The sequence below is a fragment of the Mobula hypostoma genome, chromosome 2, assembly GCF_963921235.1.
Source record: "Mobula hypostoma chromosome 2, sMobHyp1.1, whole genome shotgun sequence".
In the NCBI taxonomy this organism is placed as follows: Eukaryota; Metazoa; Chordata; class Chondrichthyes; order Myliobatiformes; family Myliobatidae; genus Mobula; species Mobula hypostoma.
Window position 1 is genome coordinate 199,814,778 of NC_086098.1, and position 18,808 is coordinate 199,833,585.

The 18,808-nt window shown below is 37.3% G+C and overlaps 1 protein-coding gene across 1 annotated transcript in view; it reads left to right on the forward strand.

The window, feature by feature from the left end:
• The window catches only part of ptgis (prostaglandin I2 (prostacyclin) synthase), a 62,446-nt gene that overhangs the window by 32,576 nt on the left and 11,062 nt on the right, over nucleotides 1-18,808 (forward strand). Inside the window, exons 5-9 of the mRNA XM_063041389.1 lie at nucleotides 3,934-4,077; nucleotides 6,421-6,575; nucleotides 6,985-7,166; nucleotides 15,006-15,159; nucleotides 16,840-17,021. Coding sequence (XP_062897459.1) covers nucleotides 3,934-4,077; nucleotides 6,421-6,575; nucleotides 6,985-7,166; nucleotides 15,006-15,159; nucleotides 16,840-17,021 — 817 coding nt within the window. The remainder of the gene's footprint in view (nucleotides 1-3,933; nucleotides 4,078-6,420; nucleotides 6,576-6,984; nucleotides 7,167-15,005; nucleotides 15,160-16,839; nucleotides 17,022-18,808) is intronic.

Consider the following 18,808-nt stretch of genomic DNA (forward strand, 5'->3'; position numbering starts at 1 on the left):
ACGTAATGCGGGAATATTTAGAAACAAAGCCATTGTTGATTGTAGAACACTTTAGGATTCATAAGTAGAATCAAAAAGAGGAGGTTCATTTCAGCATATGTGCCTGAATTGATGATGTTGTCTGAGCATTGTCAGTTCACTAAAGAGTTGAGTGATCGTTTAGCGGAAACTTACAAGAAAGCATTCAAAAATGGCTCCAAACTGAAGTACAACTTACATTTAGAAGAACAGTTGAAATAGCTGTGTCAATGGAAACAGGAGACAGAGACATAATGGAGTTGCAGTCAGGAATGGCAGTGAGTTTAAACTTGTAATGTTTAAACAGAAACTGGTCTGGCTGAACAAATTGTGTTACTGTTATGGCAGGAACTCATATATATCAGACAAAAGCAGGTTTAAAGGTGAAACTTGCAGAAAATGCAACAAAGTTGGATACATGCAAAGAGCATGCCAGGCAGATAAAGAAAATGGATTGCCGAGGTTAGAGGAAAGTTTCAAAAAGAGCATTAATCTGCATTCTGTTGATAAAAAATCTGATAATGATGAGAGTGACACAGCAGCACCTCTGCTTCCTTAGGAGTTTGTGAAGACTTAGCATGACATCTAAAGCTTTGACAAAGTTCTGTTGATGTGTGGTGGAGAGAATATTGACCAGCTACATCACACCCTGGTATGGAAATGCCAATGTCCTTGAATGGAAAAATCCTACAAAAGGTAGTGGTACAGCCCATTAGGGGTAAAGTCTTCCCCACCATTGTGGACATCTACATAGAGCACTGTTGCTGGAAAGCAACATCCATCATCAAGGACCCCACCACCCAGGACATGCCCTCTTTTCACTGCTGCCATCAAGAACAAGGTACAGGAGCCTCTGAACTTCCACCATCAGGTTCAGGAAAAGTTACTACCCTTTAGCCATCAGGGTCTTGAAAATTCATCGCCCCATCATTGAAATGTTCTCACAACTGATGGATTTACTTTCAAGGACTCTTGATCTCACGTTCTCGATATTTATTTATTATTATTTTTTTCTTTTTGTATTTGCACAGTTTGTTGTCTTTTGCTCACTGGTTGATTGCCCCAGCTGGTACTGTCTTTCATTGATTCTATTATGGACTTACTGGGTACATCCACAAGAAAATGAATTTCAAGGTTTTGTAAAGTGGCATATATGTGCATTGGTAATAAATTTACTTAGAATTTTGAATGATCAAAGTTCATGAATGAATAAGCAGTTGCCATTTCGGGCCAAGAGTGTTGATTAGGACTAGAAAGGAAGGGGGCAAAAGCCAGAATATGAGAGCGGGGGAAGGAAAGGATTACAAGGTGGCAGGTGAGTGGGAAAATGGATGGGTGCGGGAGAAGGAATGAAGTTGGGAGGATATGAGAGGAAAATGTAAAGGGTTGAAGAAGAGGGAATCTAAAAGAAGATGACAGTGGAACATAGAAGAAAGGAAATTCAGAGGAGGGAGGTGAAGAGAAGAAAAGAGGTGGGAGGATAATCAGAAAGAAGGTGGGGGAATATTATTGGAAGTTAGAGAAATCATTGTTCATGCTCTTAGGTTGGAGGTGCAGCTAAGTATTACTTCCTCTATAGCAGTCACACTCCAGTAGCAGAAAAGTTTGTGGTGAAGGGAAAAGGAAATGAAGAGGGGATACATCTTCAGTATCACACCCCCTCCCTTCAATTTCTGTACATTTCAACTCCCTGGACGCGAGTTGCCCAAGGTTATTGACTCATCACTGCAGTGTGCATCTCTGTGGTGTATTGCTGCAACAAGTCTGAGACCCAACAAGGACACATGGTATATGCTGAGCATTAAGAGTTTAGACTGATAGATGCAGATAGTTAAATATTGATATTCTTGTAGACTTGCTCCAGGATTTGCTTTTTTTTTAACATAAGGAAGGCTGTAAATTGCACATAGTTAATGGGGCCATGGTATCATACAGCAGAGAAGCAAGCGCTGCAACCCATCTGTGTATACTAATCCTATCGACCAACACTTGGTTCATCACTTTCATGCCCCACCACTTTAAATGTTCAGTTAGATATTTATTAAATGTTGTTGGAGTACCTGCCTCCACCTTCCACTCATACAATGGGTTCCAGATTACAACCAGCATCAGGATGAAACATCTTCCTCAGATCTCTTCTAAACCTTCCTTGTTCCTTAAATATGTGCACTCCAGTTTTAAATGCTTCTGATATGGTGGAAGTGTTTTGGCTATTACCTTAACAATTCTCTTTCAGCCTCTTCTTCTTCTTCAAGAAAAACAACATCACCAATCCAGTCTCTCCTCAAAGGTGAATCACCGCATCTAAGCAACATTCTGGCGAACCTCCTCTGCACCATCTCCAATGCAACTACATCTTTCTTGCTATCTAGCAATGAGTGTTGCACACAATCCTCTAGTTGTGGTCTGGCATTTTATAAATTTGTACAATAACCTCTCTGGCTTCTAAACCCTGGCTAAAGAAGACTGTATACCTTCTTCAATGCCTTATCTGTATTTTCCATCACCTTCTGGGATCTTTGGTTTTCTATACCAAGGTCATCTGTTCCTCAAGTTTTCCTAAAGCCTGTCCATTCATTATATATTTTGTGCACTGATTGGTCCTCCTAAAGAGCGTCACCCCATCTTCTTTAAAATTAAATTCCATCTGTGCACTTTAACAACTGATCAGTTTCATCTTATAGCCTGCAGCTATCCTCTTCACTTCAAAAACACTTTGTATGCAGACTTTCTAATCATACCTCCTCTATTCATGTACAGATCTCTAATGTGTATGAGGGGCATAATATTATGGTGATTGGGGGGATGTCAGAGGTAAGTTCTTTATACAAAGAGTGGTGAGTGCATGGAAAACCCTTCCAGGGTTGGTAGTAGAGGCAGGTGCATTAGGGGTATTTAAGAAACTCTTAGATAGGCACATGCCCTATCTAAGGATAGGATAAATGGAGGGCTATGAGGAAGGAACTATTAGATTGATCTTAGAGTAGGATTAAAAGGGCAGCATAACATCATGGGCTGAAGAACCTGTACTGTGCTGTAATGTTCTATGCTCTATTTTTGGAACACAGCACTGACACTTGTCACAATCACATTTCCAATCACAAAAGCAGCCCTCCACCGTCACCATTTGCTTTCAATTACCATTCCAATTTTAGATCCAATTTGCCAACTTGCCCTAGAGAACAAAAGTTCCAAACTTCGTGTCAGTCTCATATGCAGGACCCAATGAAGGTTCCCAGCCTGAAACATCGACTCTTTATTCATCTCCATAGATGCTGCCTGACCTGCTGAATTCCTCCAGCATTTTGTGAGTTACTCTGGATTAAAGCATCCGCAAATCTCTTGTGTTTTTAACCCAGCAAAGCTATTTCCTGTTGAAATCCAAGATGCATTAAGTAGTTTTTTTATCCTGTATGGAGTTGGCACAGTAAAAAAAGAGCTTAAATGATTCAATTTCTAGGCCAAAGAGGAATAATTTAACTTAACCACAATCATATAGAAAGTCACTTTGATTTGTCTTGGCAACTTAGTGGGAGAATAAATTCAACTGGTAATATTAAGATACAGATTTTTACGGAATGTTGATTTCTCAAAGGGATGGCAGTCATGGTGGAAAATGACATCATGTTCTAAGACATTGAAGATGAAAGAACATCTGAGATGGGCTGATAACTTATAAGTATAAGGGATCAGAGCTTGCGGTGGAGAAGTGGAAGATCTCAACAGAGTTGGATAAGAGAAGAGAGAGAGATCATAGCATTTATAACATTATAATATTTATAACATTGACAATAGTATAAAGTGGGAACCATGGAGAATATGGTAACACAACTGGAAAGGGGAACCAGGCATTTTATGAGTGTAAATGGCAGCTATTATTTTGACTGTTAATGTTGCATATTTTTGTTATGGCAGGCATCTCCAAGGAAAAAATCTTTCTTCACTCACAGATGCAATGCTATCTAATCTTAAAACATTGTTGCTAACAGATGAAAATGACAGAACGTACACCTGGGAGCAGGAAGGACTATTCAACTTCTGTTATGATACAATGTTCAGGTAGTGTTTTAATCAGCTGTCTGCTTAGAATTGGATCTGAAATTGGTTTATTATTGCTGCAGATCTTGAAAAGATTGTTTTGCATTCATTAGACAGTGTATTGAAGGAGTAAAAGATAAAAACAATAACCGATGCAGAATGAAGTGTCACAATTACAGAGAAAGTACAGTGAAGGTAGACAATAAGATTGGGTAGATTATGAAGTCATGAGTCCATCTTATTGTACTCAGGAACTATATAGCTGGTGTGGATGTCACTCTTAAATCTGAGCATGTAGCCCATTAGTTTCCAACAGGGACTGAAATAGATCTGTGTATATTAAACAATTTTTTAAAAATTTATTGAATATTTAGTAATGAAAAAATATGCTAATAGCTTATGTTCTATCTTCTAATGTATAGAAATTAATCAGTATGTAAGATATAAATCTAAAATTATTAATAAAATGCATTAACTGTTGAGTGATTGATAACATAAGTTCTACATTTAAACTAGGACTTTGCTGAAGAAACTAAAAATTCATCAGCATCAGATGAATATGTTAAATGCTAAATATTATAAGTGTCTGGCTGCAGCTAAATTTTCTCCTGCTCACATGTAGGAGAGAAAAATAAACTTGTCGCTGCATTTTGCATTTGAAAAGCTTCCTTCAAATGACAATCTGATAAGTGATATAGGCCCCATTGTAATTTTGCTCTGCCCCTATTTGTAACTTTACATTGACTCATAGGTTTATTATGCAGTTTTGGTCTTTTAAAATGCTATCTTTTTGTGATTTATGATATCTTCTTGAAAAGAAGAAAAACTCAGGGCTCTGATAAACTTGGCAGCTGCTCACAATGCTCACATTGATGAAGTTTGCCTGAGGAGTCAGCTTCCATGCAATCTCACTGCTGTGACTATATTTCACGTGAGGCTAAAAAAAACAAATGATGTCATGAAGTGCATCTAACAAAGTATTTTCTGATGTTGTAATATAAAAAAGTAGCAACAATTAGTCATTTCAAAAGGTGATTTGACGATGATCAGCTTTAAAGTTCAAAGTACATTTATTATCAAAGTATGTATACATTATACAGCCTTGAGATTCGTTTCCTAACAGGCAGCCATGAAACTAAGAAACTAAACTCAAAAGGACCCATATATATATTTTTAATAAAGACCGTCGAACACCCAATGTGCAGAGAGAAAAAAAAGCACATCACCCAAGCAAATCGCATTCTGAACTAAAGTCCATAAAGAGGGTCCCATAGTTCAGCATAGTTCAGCGAGCAGTGATCTGAACCAGCCCTCCCGTGCCTTGGGCCCTGACACCCTAATCTTTTCAATCTGGCCCATTGCCAAAATCAATGTCCAACCATCGGGCTCAATCACCTTGATGCACTCAGGGGGCCTGGACCCCACCGCCTCGATTGGCCCTCTCCAATTCGGTACAACGCGCAAGTCTCTGTCCAGACATCGAGTTCAGTGGCCCCGATCCGTTCTGGGGCCTGAACACTGCTGCCTCAATCTGTGATGTCAATTGAGAAATAGATATTGACCAGGACAATACTGTTCTGCTAAAGAGAGTTTTCCTTGCTGTACCAAGGCCACTGTGCCTGTGACTGTGGATGAGTGTAAAAATGGGAACCAGGTACATTTCCCTGCTTGTCTCTTTTCTTTGTGCAACTAAAGTAGAAATGACAGGTCTCCTCTGAGGACTGCATTGTAAATGAAGTGATAACTAACTAAAAATACCTCAGTCAAAATTTCTGAACAATTATTCTGAAAGATAGTAAAGTAAACAAATGAGAATCCTTATCCCATAAATCTTCACTAAACTGATGGATTACATTACAGTACCAAAAACATGAATCTCTTTGTTAAATGCTGACTAATTGCCAATATTGAAGGACTCTTCCGGAAAGGCTCACTTCATATAAATAAGATTATTAAATTGGAAGTCATGATATGTGGCAATCCATTACTGGTGATTATAAGATTGTAATAAGTTCTGCTCCTTTCTTCAAGAGCTTTATCTGACCACTTAGAATACCCACCATTCCAGCCCAATCATAATTTCAAGTAAATTGAGGTTTCTGTCAAAATTCCAACTGCCTATTCTACCCATGTTGAAAATTGAGTTGTAATAATCAGAAAATATATTCTTATATGGAAGGCTTTGAAATGCACTTGGATTTATGAGCAACAAGAAATAAGTGGTATTACAAATGAGGAACGTTATTTGAAAACAAAATATTTTCCATTTAAATAATTTAGGAAAGAGTGTTAAGATTATTGTCAGCAGTCCATATTTGTCATTGTGACCATCAGATGTAATGTTATTTTTTGTTGTTTAATTAGGGCAGGATATCTCACACTGTATGGGAATGAAGCTGCACAAAATTATGGACAAACATCCAAAACTAAAGATAAAATTAATTCATCAGAAGTCTATAATATATACAAGAGACTAGACCAACTCTTGATGAAAATAGTCCGCTCCATGTTATCTGCAGGTGAGCACACCATGAATGAAATAATGTTTAAGGAAAAAGTTTTAAAAAAACAAATGTAAATAGAATTACAAATACTCACAGATAAGATAAACCTTTCACATATTCCCTGTCAGCTCGTGTATCTCCCCCTCCTCTTGCCCTTTTTTCTGGCTTCTGCCGCCTTCCTTTCCAGTCCTGATGAAGGATCTCAGCCTGAAACATAGATTGTTTATTCCCCTTCATAGAGGCTGCCTGACTCACTGAGTTCTTCCAGCATTTTAGGGGTGTTATCCAGAATGCCAGTACCTGCAGTCTCCCTTTGTCTCTTTGATAAACTTATCTGTTATTTTTGGACATTGTGATAAAATGATTTTCAATTATCACAGATTACAACATATTAATAAACAGATATTCCTTTTTCTCTTGCTAGATGAAAAGAAAGAAGCTAACTTAGTAAAAGAGCATCTTTGGCAACTGTTGTCTGTGGAGAATTTAAATTCAAGAGTGAACAGAAGCAGCTGGATTCAAAGTTACTGCAGCCACCTACAGAAGTTAGGTCTACACAAGGATATGCAGGCCCGAGTAATGGTACTACAGCTGTGGGCCACACAGGTAAGGAGTTTTTCAACCCACTGAATGGAACACATTCCATTGCTGCAAACCTATGCTTATATTTAAATAACACACATCAAAGTTGCTGGTGAACGCAGCAGGCCAGGCAGTATCTCTAGGAAGAGGTACAGTCGACGTTTCAGGCCGAGACCCTTCGTCAGGACTAACTGAAGGAAGAGTCAGTAAGAGATTTGAAAGTGGGAGGGGGAGGGGGAGATCCAAAATGATAGGAGAAGACGAAGGGTCTCGGCCTGAAACGTCGACTGTACCTCTTCCTAGAGATGCTGCCGGGGCTTGCTGCATTCACCAGCAACTTTGATGTGTGTTGCTTGAATTTCCAGCATCTGCAGAATTCCTGTTCCTTATATTTAAATACATATTATTATTCTAAAATCTTATCTTTACCCATGCGTAGTATTTTATAACTTTTGTGACTTTGCTGGAGCTTACCTGTCCATCATTCCATAGAAAGAAATCACTTTATTACACCTTTCTGATGTGTTGGAGAGAGGATCAGGATGCAGTTTGTCTCTGGCCCCTCAGCTGTACACCAGGATTAGCTGATGTAAGAACTGGAGCCCCATTGATTTATATGGGGTCATCAAACCTGTGAAAATGTTAACCCATTGTTCTTTGCAATCAATTTAGCATGTTTTTAAAATTAATTAATTTTTTAAGTACTGAAGCACAGTGGAGCAGCCAGTAGAGCTAATAGAACTACTGGTTGGTATTTTCAGCAATTTGGGGTCAATCCTGACCCTGGGTGTTATGTATGTAGGGTTTGTATGTTGGAGTCCCTGTGACTACGTGGGTTTACTGTAGATGTTCAGGTTTCTTCCCATATCGCAAAGATGTGTGGATTGTCAGGTTAACTGGCCATTGCAAATTGTTCTCTTGTGTAGGTGAGTGGTAGAATATGAAGAAGTAATCAATGTGACGAGAATAAAAATTATAATTAGCATAAACAGGTGGTCGGTGGATTTGATGTGTTAAGGAGAATACTTTGTGCTGTTGAGTCCGTATTTGTCAAAGTACATCTCACCTATGAATTCTTTATTAGCCTATATTCTATGTTCACCTCTTTGCCTTTTCAACTTCTCATTAACACTTCAAATAAGTTAAGATCAGACTGAAGACCATGCAGAGAGGATTGTTACACACATTTATTTAGCTCTTTTGTTGGGTGGAAACCTTCTTTCTGGGTGTCTAACTTATTAGAAAACATCAAATCGAATCAAAATAGAAATCTGTCATCTTGTTGATTTGACCAATATTTACTCAGAAATCAGGCAAACTGTGACTGTTTTAAACAGGTCAGTTCAATTGAAAATTGCTTCCAACCACTCATTCTGAATTTATACTGAGACTAGCAAACAAATATTTGCATTTCTATATGAATGTCCAAAAAGAAATAATCATTAAAAACAATTGGCTTAAAATGAATCTGATCTCATCAATATCACTTGTATACAAATCTAACGATTGCATTTGATGAATTCTTTGTGAGTGTAAGATTAAGGTTAATTGCTTACATTTCTCTGGGGTTGTACAGTTTCTGAATTGTCCTTTTATAGCCAAACTTTCCAGCATGTCACTTCCTCCCTTGATACAAAAACCTTGCACATTATGATAATAGTTTCTATTATGGGCTTTGTATTCAGACCGAAATAGTTCAATGTTATGGAGTTAGAGATGCTGCGGTGTCTAAAGTGCAATCACACTTACTGAACCGATCATCATGCCCATGCCTTAAAATAGATTCCTGATATTCAGCTGCATTGGAAGTGATGCAGTGTCACAGGTTGGTGGATTCTGTTTCCTGGCACACAAAAAAGACCTTGTGTGATATTGTGAATTGTTCCTTGGCTGTACGTATGAAAAGCACAGATCAGCCTGAAGCCAATGCTCTTTTAAATATGATAATAGTATATCTGTTACAAAGGAGTGCACTGTTATCCCCCCATAGTGTAAAATAATCCTTAACTATTTTTGCCTTTAAAGATTTCCCTCCTATCATTCTTCCGTTTCATGATTATTTCAGGCATATATATTGAGGGAGAATAGGATATGTCTGTTAAAGACACTGGAGGAATAATTTGATAGCTTCTGAAGTGGCTGCGGGATCATTTCTAGACCCAACAACAAAGCAGCGATTCCCAACCGGCCACAGATTCCACTGCAGTAACCATCCAAAGTCAAAGTGCAGGCTGCTGGTATAGTGGCAATGGGCTGCAATGTGCAATGTAGTACGCAAAGTCTCACAGCAGCCAACTTAATTTGACCTTCAACAGATAAAAGGGGTGCTGAGGTATCTAGCTGCTGCGTACTTTGGAATGACAATGTACATCTTCCACCTTGCTGCTCTGCCTGTGCCCTTGTTGCAGCCAGAAAAATGGCCTGAAGCTCTGTGCACACAATATGATGGAGCAATGTGAAATGGTGCCTTCCGGATTGCTCCGGGTCATATATCAAAGCCATCAGCAGTCTGTTCCACTCTTGGTCATCAGCCTTGATGCAGGCGTGCAATAGCCTAGTATCAAAGTCAGAAGTCAGACATAAGGGCAGTTAACATAAGGGTAGGTATAAGAAGAGTGAGATGGCTTTCATACTTGATTTTACTTATTAATCTACTTTGCAGTGATGTTTTCATAATTTGGCCAAGTTAGCACTGCAACAGACAATGAAAGTGGAAAGGGAAGGTGTGATGTTACTGTTTAGGGTAATGAGTCCCTCACAGATGGAGCAGGCAAAATAGATCTATCTCGATTTGTTCCTTCTTTATCCACCACTTCTTCCTCTTCCTCCTCCCATTGGATGATCCAATGCACTTCCTACCATTTGAAAAACTACTGTTCTAACACATTTATACAAAACGTAAATAAGATACATAATTAGATGCTTTGAACGGGGAAATGTTTGCCAAGTCTGTTGGGGAACTTCCCCATTTTTCATTGCTTAGTGCCTTAAGAACTTTAATATCTATCTGAGAGGACAGATGATGTTAGCAGCTCTCGTGTGCAAGAATATTTCTATTGATAGAGCAAAGTATCTGTGCATACTGAAAGGTTAACTGACAATCTATAACTACATCACTGGAGAGTGCTTCTGTAAAAAAAAATGCTCACATTCTAACCACAATTGAAACCTTGTCATTTAAAAAAAATATGTATTCCATAAATTTTTTCATGTAATGAAGTACTTTTGAGTAATTTCATAAAAATAAATACACCTGTTTTTGCTAGTTTGTTCATTTATTATATGCCATGCTGTATGATGTGGACGATCATGGTCTTTCCATGGCCATGATTGTTCTTTGTTGGTAATCATATCTTTTAATTGTGAACTCTACGCTATGACCATATCTTAGCACCACGCTTTAAGTAATAAGATAATTGTTAGTAGACAACGTTATCAGTGTGACATTTCACTTTCCAGGAGCCTAAATTATTGATGAATAGGGTGATCATCCGCTAATCCTCTGATTGAAGGTCTTGACAACCAATAACCTGTACTGAAAGGCTCAATTCCTAAACTTGAAGCATTCTTTCTTTCTCCAGATATTTATTACATCAAATGATAAAATATTTAGCTATCATTCTAACACTTAACTGTATTCTTGCAATTCAAATTAAGAGAGTCACTAGAGGCACACAATTTCACTAAACTGATTCACAAGTAACAAGTTCAAATGCTTAAAATATTATGTGGCCAAATAGAACAAAAATAAAAGGGACCAGATGGGTGTAAATTGAAAGACAAGTGTTAAAGCCTAAGCAAGCACAAAGTCTTTTTAGATTATCATGCAAGCTGAGAAGGAAATGATGTTTTTGATGATGTTAATGAATTCCTGTTGGTACTTGGGCTTCTAATCAACTGCAGCAATCACAACACATCTTTTTTGGCTGATAAGAGAGTGGAGCTTTATTTTGTCATCCTGGCCCACATCTTTAATCTGATCGTTAACAAAAAAACAAAACAGATTAACTGGCCATTCAAGTCAATGTTTTTTTTTGTCATTTATAAAAGGTCAATTGTTGATTTCCGTAAAATTCACTACAGTTCAAAATTTGGGGGGGTGGGTATAAAGATTCTTTGAGAGCATTTGTAAAAGAAAAATCAATTAGTAATCGTCAAGCAATTCCTCCTTTGCTCTGTACTTGTACTTTAACAAATCCCATCAATGACACTCCAATGGTATTTTATTTATGTTGTCATCTAATCAAATGGGGGAAGTGGAACATTTTCTTTATAAGCCTGCTTCCTACATCCAAGTAATAAACTGCAAAACTGGATTTCCTTTGGGGAACAATTACCAACAGGTGAAACAGTTTTGAAATAGATTTATTTGCCCTTGACCATGGTGCTGAATTCTCAGCTGAAAAAACAATCAGTTGCATTCACGTATTGTGAATGACAGTTGTCTGTTATTATTAGCATTATGCATTCACACTTCCTCTAGATGCCTGTGTTTAGGATTTGAATTATTGTTTCCATTTTGGCACATAAAAGTATGCAAACCAAGGTCAAACTACATTTTTTTCTTGTTAGGTAACATATCCATTCCCTGTGAATTTGAAGGAAATACAGGGCCATAGTAGTAATAAAAATAAAAAATGGAATAAAAGATAAATCCCCTTTGTCTTTCTTCTGCTGGATATTCCCTGTCTGAGAAGAAACATCAAACTCTTCACAGGTTATGTTCTCTCTACATTGTTATAAGTGGGCTGTTTTATTAAACAATTCTCAACTCAGAAGTAAACTGCAACATTTATTATTCTATTATTCTTTGTAAAGAGCTATATATACAATCACAAAAGCCACAATCTCTACTCTGCATTTACCGTTGCTTTAGTCTGTTATTTCTGTTTATTCAATAAATATTCACATTTCATCCATTTCCAGCCACTGTTGAGCATGTCCCTGACTCAAGTGTACCACTAATATGTTAATTGTGCCACTAAAATGGCAATATGTTAACCCTTTCATTTCTGGAATAATTCCTATGAACTTGCTCTGGAACTCTCCAATGCCAGAACATCCTTTCTCAAATATGGGGCCCAAAACTGCTCACAGTACTCCAAGTGCGGCTTTATAAAGCCTCAGCATTACATCCCTCCCCCAAATGAATGGAAAATACTTCAAAACATTATTTTAAGAAAGAGAGGGTGCAGGAGGGCATGTGGTGGTGGGGAGGGGGGGACGGAATTCTTTTTGCTAATATTTATAAGGCCATGAGACATACAGTTGAAGCAGAATTGAGCCATTCAGCCCAGTGAATCTGCTCTGTCATTCCGTCATGGCTTATTTATTGCCCCTCTTATTCTGGTTCTCCTGCCTTCTTCCCATAACCTTTGACACTCTTACTAATCAAGAACATATAAACCTCTGTTTTAAGTTTATCAAATGACATGGCCTCTACAACCATCTGTGGCAATGAATTCCACAGATTCACCACCCTCTAGCTAAAGAAATTCCTCCTCATCTCTGTTCAAATAGGATGTCCTTGTATTCTGAGGCTGTGTCCTCTGATCCTATATTCATCCACTATAGGAAACATCCTCTCCACGTTCACTATATCCAGGTCTTTCAATATTTGATAGTTTTCAGTGAGATCCCCCCTCAGTCTTCTAAACTTACAGGCCTAGAGCCATCAAACGCTGCTCATGTGTTAACCCTTTAATTCCCGGAATCATGTTTGTGAACCCCATCTGGATGCTTTTAATACCAGCACATTCTTTCTTAGATAAGGGGCCTAAAACTGCTCACAGTACTCCAAGTGTGGTGTGATCAATGCCTTATAAAGCCTCAGTGTTACATCATTGCTTTTACATTCTAATTCTCTCAAAATGCATGCTAACATTACATTTGCCTAAGCCAACATCATTAAAAGTAGGTTCACTGTCTATATTTATTTTAGCACTGTTTGTCACATCTTGCTGTCATCTTTCCCTAATTATAACAGCAACCAGACTTACCTCCCAAACACGTAATTGATTGTGGCATAGCTTGAGCCATCTTGAGGCTCACCGTAGAAATTAAATACGTTTTTACATTTCTATAAATAAATTTATTTATATAAGTGATTTCTTAAGCTACCACTGTTTAGATTAACTATGCACTAAGCTTTTGAGTCTTCTTTCATTAAAAGTCTGAGTAACTGAGAGAATTTTATGGAAATTCTCCAGGTATTGATTAGCTTGCATTTCTTCTTGATAGGAGACAGGAACATCAAACATGCCTACTTTAACAATGATGGGAGACTCAAATGAAACTGCATTAAGTTTTTTGATTCAGATTCCAAGGATGGGGAGGGAAAAGAAGACTTCAGCTTTTCTGATTATACCAAAATGTTTATATTTACTTGAAATTAGTAGACTTGCCCCACTCAATGCCATACCCACAACCACCATTCAAAAAAAGACTAACTATAATGACTACATTTCTAAGGCTTCCGTGAATTTCTAATATACCTACAATGAAAAATGGGCACAATATTTCTCTATCCTTTTGTATGAGAAAAATCCTTTGGAGGTGCTTTGTTAAAAAATGAGATTCTAATAAAAAGTGCCCCTATTGATAGTTATTGAAATATGACCAATTGTTGTCATTGGTAAGCTATGAGAAAGAATAACTTATTAAGTTATTTAGTAAATTTCTGAAAAATAAGATAAATGTATGCACTTCCATTTTCTAGGAGATAATTGCAGCAGAATTAAAATTCCTGTTATAGTTATTTCAGTTAAAACTATAAAGAACAAGAAACAGTACATATTTTGAGTGGTGAGCTGGTTTTCAGCCTAATCTGATAATGAATTGAAAATGAAAGGGAACATACAGAGTAGCCATTTTGAATGATCTTATTGTTTAGACTCAGTACAACATCAGCTGAACAACAGGAAACCGACATGCCTATTACTAACTTCAAAGCAAATGCATCTCAAACTTATCAGTTTCCTGTGACACTTTTAATAACAATATCATTCCAGCTTGGTCCAATCCAATGTATTATTTAAATGTTTAAAGATTTGCAAATTCTAATTTATTGAGACAAAACTTTACATCAACATTATTCTAATGGACCAGGTATAAAAGGAAGCATAATATATACATGATATTATGGTGCAGTTTGCTTTCAGTGAAATGTAAATCTACTTCGAAACTGCATTAAGCAGTCACAATCATATCAGCTGACTGTAAATAATACCGCAATTATCTGTGTAAAACAGTGAACATATGAAAGTTATTAATGATATCCTAAAAATGTTCTACTCCATCTATTACATCATTCTGTATTTAGCATCCTTTTGTTGTCAGAATTGTTACCAATGCATGTTCCTACCCCTTGTATCAGTTGTGGCTCTGTTAGTCCTACATTCATCTTGGAGTCATAAGGCTGTCGACTCAACTCACATTCTGGATACTGGTACTCATCAGTCAACACTGATTCGTCAGTGGACAGCTGCACGTACTTTGATGCCATTTTCAAAAGCATTGTTTTTGGAAGATGCAATTATACAAATCTGACCTTTTCAGTACAAATTTTAATCTTCTTTATAAGAAACAATCTTTTACATCATGTAATCGAATAGCCAGTATATATGAAACCCATCAGATGCTATCTACCTCAGAACACATAGACGTATCATCATTTCCTGTGTTTGGATCACTGGAAGTTTTCTTTCTATCAATGACCTTGGCAACAAAGACTTATAAATTTGTGCATTAAATGTCCAATATAGCCATCAGCAGTTGACATTGACACATGTACTGAATCAGTTGATTAATAAAGCCTTTCTTGTCAAAAGATATAATATCATTCACTCGCTTTGACTTTTTTAGGGTAATTATGGGCCTGCAGCGTTTTGGCTACTACTATTCCTGCTAAAGCACCCAGAAGCAAAGCATGCAGTCCAGGAGGAAATGAAGAAAATCTTTTTTAACCAGATGATGCGCACTGTTAGCCAAGATGCACTCAACAATACACCCATTTTAGGTATATTTTTCTTTATTCATAATCCAGTAATTCACGTGTATTCTTTATTAAAATTGCCACAATTCATTTCATAATTATTATGCCAACAAATGTTCATCATTAGCCTCCAACTAAGACTATAATTCAGTGGACAAATGTCATTTGAAATTTTATGATTACCTTTACTTGCTGCTTTGGATTCTATAGAGTTTTTATTCCATTGTTGCATTATGATTTTATGCATTTTGAGTTTCTAATTGTAATTAAATTTGCATAATTATGTTGAGGAATAATTTCATATTTGTTTTCCCTGCAATAACATTCTTTGAGTATGAAGCAGTATAGTTTTCTCATATATTAATTTAATCTATCCTGGGTCAAACACATTGATGCAGTCATGAAGAAGGCATACCAGCAGGTAAACCTCATTAGGAGTTTGAGGAGATTCAGTATGTCACCAAAGACTGTAGCAAATTTCTACAGATGTGCCATGCTGAGCATTCTGACTGGTTGCACTGCTTCCTGGTATGGAAGCTCCAATGCAGAGGATCAAAAGAGGCTGCAGGTCATTGTAGACTCAGCCTTCTCCTTCAATGGCACATGCCACCGCCACCCGACCATTGAAACCATTAACGACCATTGAAGGCAGCCCCTCAAGAGGCTGGCATCCATTATTAAGGACTGTCACCACCTGGGCCATGCCCTCTTCTGATTATGACTGTCAGAGTGAAGGTGCAGACTCACACTTAACACTAGGAACAGTTTCTTCCCCTCTGCCATCAGGTTTCTGAACATTTCATGCACCCATGAACACTTCTTCATTATTCTTCATTTGTACTATGTTTATTTATTATTCTGGCTTGTAGTGGCATTTTATTTTTTGCACTGTACTGCTGCCATAAAACAAGAAATTTCACAACATACGTCTCTGATAATAAACCTAATTCTGATTCTGATTCATTGTGAAAGTCAAGCATCATAGAACATTAATGTAAAGACCTCCTTAGGCAAATGTAAGAGTAGCTATTTTTGAGATAGTGTCTGGTCAAGTTAGGATTAATATTTGATTGTGTCTAAATTCTTATCTAAACTAAACAAGTGTCCAAGTGACTTAGTGACTTAGTACAAAGTTCTGTCAGCTGAATGATTTGGATTGGATCTAGTGAAGATCATTAATTGAGAATAAATTACAGTTCAGGATAAAGGGTCTCAGTCTGAAATGTCAGCTGTTGATTTTTTCATAGATACTGCTTGACCTGCTGAGTTCCTCCAGTTTGTATGTGTTGCTTCAGATTTCCAGGACCTATAGTCTCTCTTGTGTTATCATTAATTTAAATTATTTTATCTGTATTGGCTGAAAATCTATTAAAAGAAGTGAAGTTGGGAAGTTTGGGCAGGTTTCTTTCTGATTATCCCAAAATGAGAAAGCAAGGCTCAAAGACATTGCAATCTTGAATGGGATAAAACTTTATTAATACTAGTTCTACAGATTATGTGGTTGAGATCTCCCACCAGATAAATGTAAGCAGTTCATTCATTTTTCAGACCAAATCTCTGAACAGAAGGATTTGTGCCAAGAGGAATACAATTATAAAATTGTTGGTTGCAAATATTGTTTGCTAGAGAATTAAAACATAAATGGACAATCTAGGTGGATTGGTTGATCTAATTTAACAGAAATGCTACTCTCTTTGTTTACAGATAGTGTTTTAAGTGAGACTCTACGACTGACAGCAGCACCATTTATTACCAGAGAAGTTCTTCAGAATATGTCATTGCAGCTTGCAGATAGCAGAAAATATCACCTTCGAATGGGAGACAGACTGTGCCTCTTCCCTTATTTAAGTCCCCAGATGGACCCTGAAATCTATGAAGAGCATGAGGTCAGTTACCTTCTGAACAGCACACTTTATAAAAAGTGTTTTTTTTTATTATTATAAACCTGCATTATGAAAAGTGACACAAATACAGCTATATTCATGACTCCTGACTGTGACTGCAGTTAAATCAATATCCAGACATGATTTAATCATACTTTATATAATTGTGTTGCAGATTGCTTTAAATAACATTTAACATGGATCAATTGATGTTAGTGCAGAGATCGTTGGTTCAAGCTTTACTGTAGCATTTGGCAATCTAATGAAATGACAACATTCAATTCAGTATTGTCTAAGTGTCGGGCTGTGATGCTTAACAGTTAGACACTGAGATCTGGACTAATTATCTGTTATGAATTCAAATCCTACTATATCAGCTGATAACTTTTTCCATTTATCAGTAAATTCAGAGTTACGAATTTAGTATCAGAAAAAGTGACTAAAACTAAAGGATTATTTAGAAAATGGTTTTTGACCATATGTGAGGAAAGGACAACTGTCTTCACAATCTGACTATTCTAGGTGGATGTATCAGTTTTATCCTTAAATGCATCAGGTCTCATTAACACTATTGTATCACTGGTTTAGTCCATGCTGACAACTGATGGGAGAGGCTCCTGGGATTTGGATAACAGGGCAACACAGGATCACCAGATGCACATGAGTGATTCTTGAGTTAATCTACGAAATGGAAGAAACTGGAGGTTGGGAGTGCATGGGAGCACTCAGCCATAAGGAAAACCTAAATGTTCCTTGTGGAGTCTAGGTCTGACAGAAAAACTGAAATTTTCTTCAGACCTGGTTCAATCCAATGAGGAATATATGAATGCCTCTTTGTAGAGACTAGATTTAAAATTCAACATCTAACGCGTATGTCATATTTAATTAAGATCCCTATGGATTTTAAGTTTTCACCTGCTCAAATCAGCTCATTGAAATCAGTATTGTCAGGATAAAGTTGAAAATAATTCACCTGCTCCAGTTATAAGTACTTGCGTTCAATTACCCTGGCTCCGATTCCCCTCAAAGGGTGCTCTGATTTCAGGACGGATACTGACTGATAACCAAAGACCTTAGCTTTATGTTTGCCAGCGTTAGAAAAGGTGCTAAAGTGTCAGCTCACTGTTGTTGCTCCTTTGTGGATTTGGTTCCTTTGAGTCAATGGAATTGAGCATTCTGTTCAAGTATCAGAAAGGAAGTACAATGTACATACAACTGATTCTTCACTTTGTGGTCATAAACAAAGACACATCCTTATCCATTTCCTGAAGTTTGTTCCCAAGTCCATATTTATGTACCTTTGTCTTGAGTTTCTCTGATAAGATGCTGGTTGACTTTCCCCTTAAACGATTGCAATTGTGTTGATGACAGTGAATTCGTTGAGACTGTGCACAGGAAATTCCTGAATCTTACTCATCTACAGTCCTCAATCCATTGACAGTGTATTTGTCAATGTGGAATATGGTTGGAAGTGGTTGTTCCCGTGACAATTCTACACTTGTCTTTCTTAATGAGAGGGTCACATGGAAAGACTGCCAGAACAATCTGAGCTTCTCGAAAATCATTATACCCTGCCTTCTTTTACAAGGAAATCAAATACATGTTCCACAAGGAGGTGTCGTATTTCTCAGTGAAGAGCAGCACTGTCTCAAATTATTTCTCATAACATCTCATTTTTTGAGTTAGAAATTCATGGCCAAAGCCAAGTGACAGCCAGCTGTCACTTAATTATTCATAAAAAGTAGCTAATTACACTTTCTGCCAAAGCCTCCCCAGTCTTTTGCTGCAGT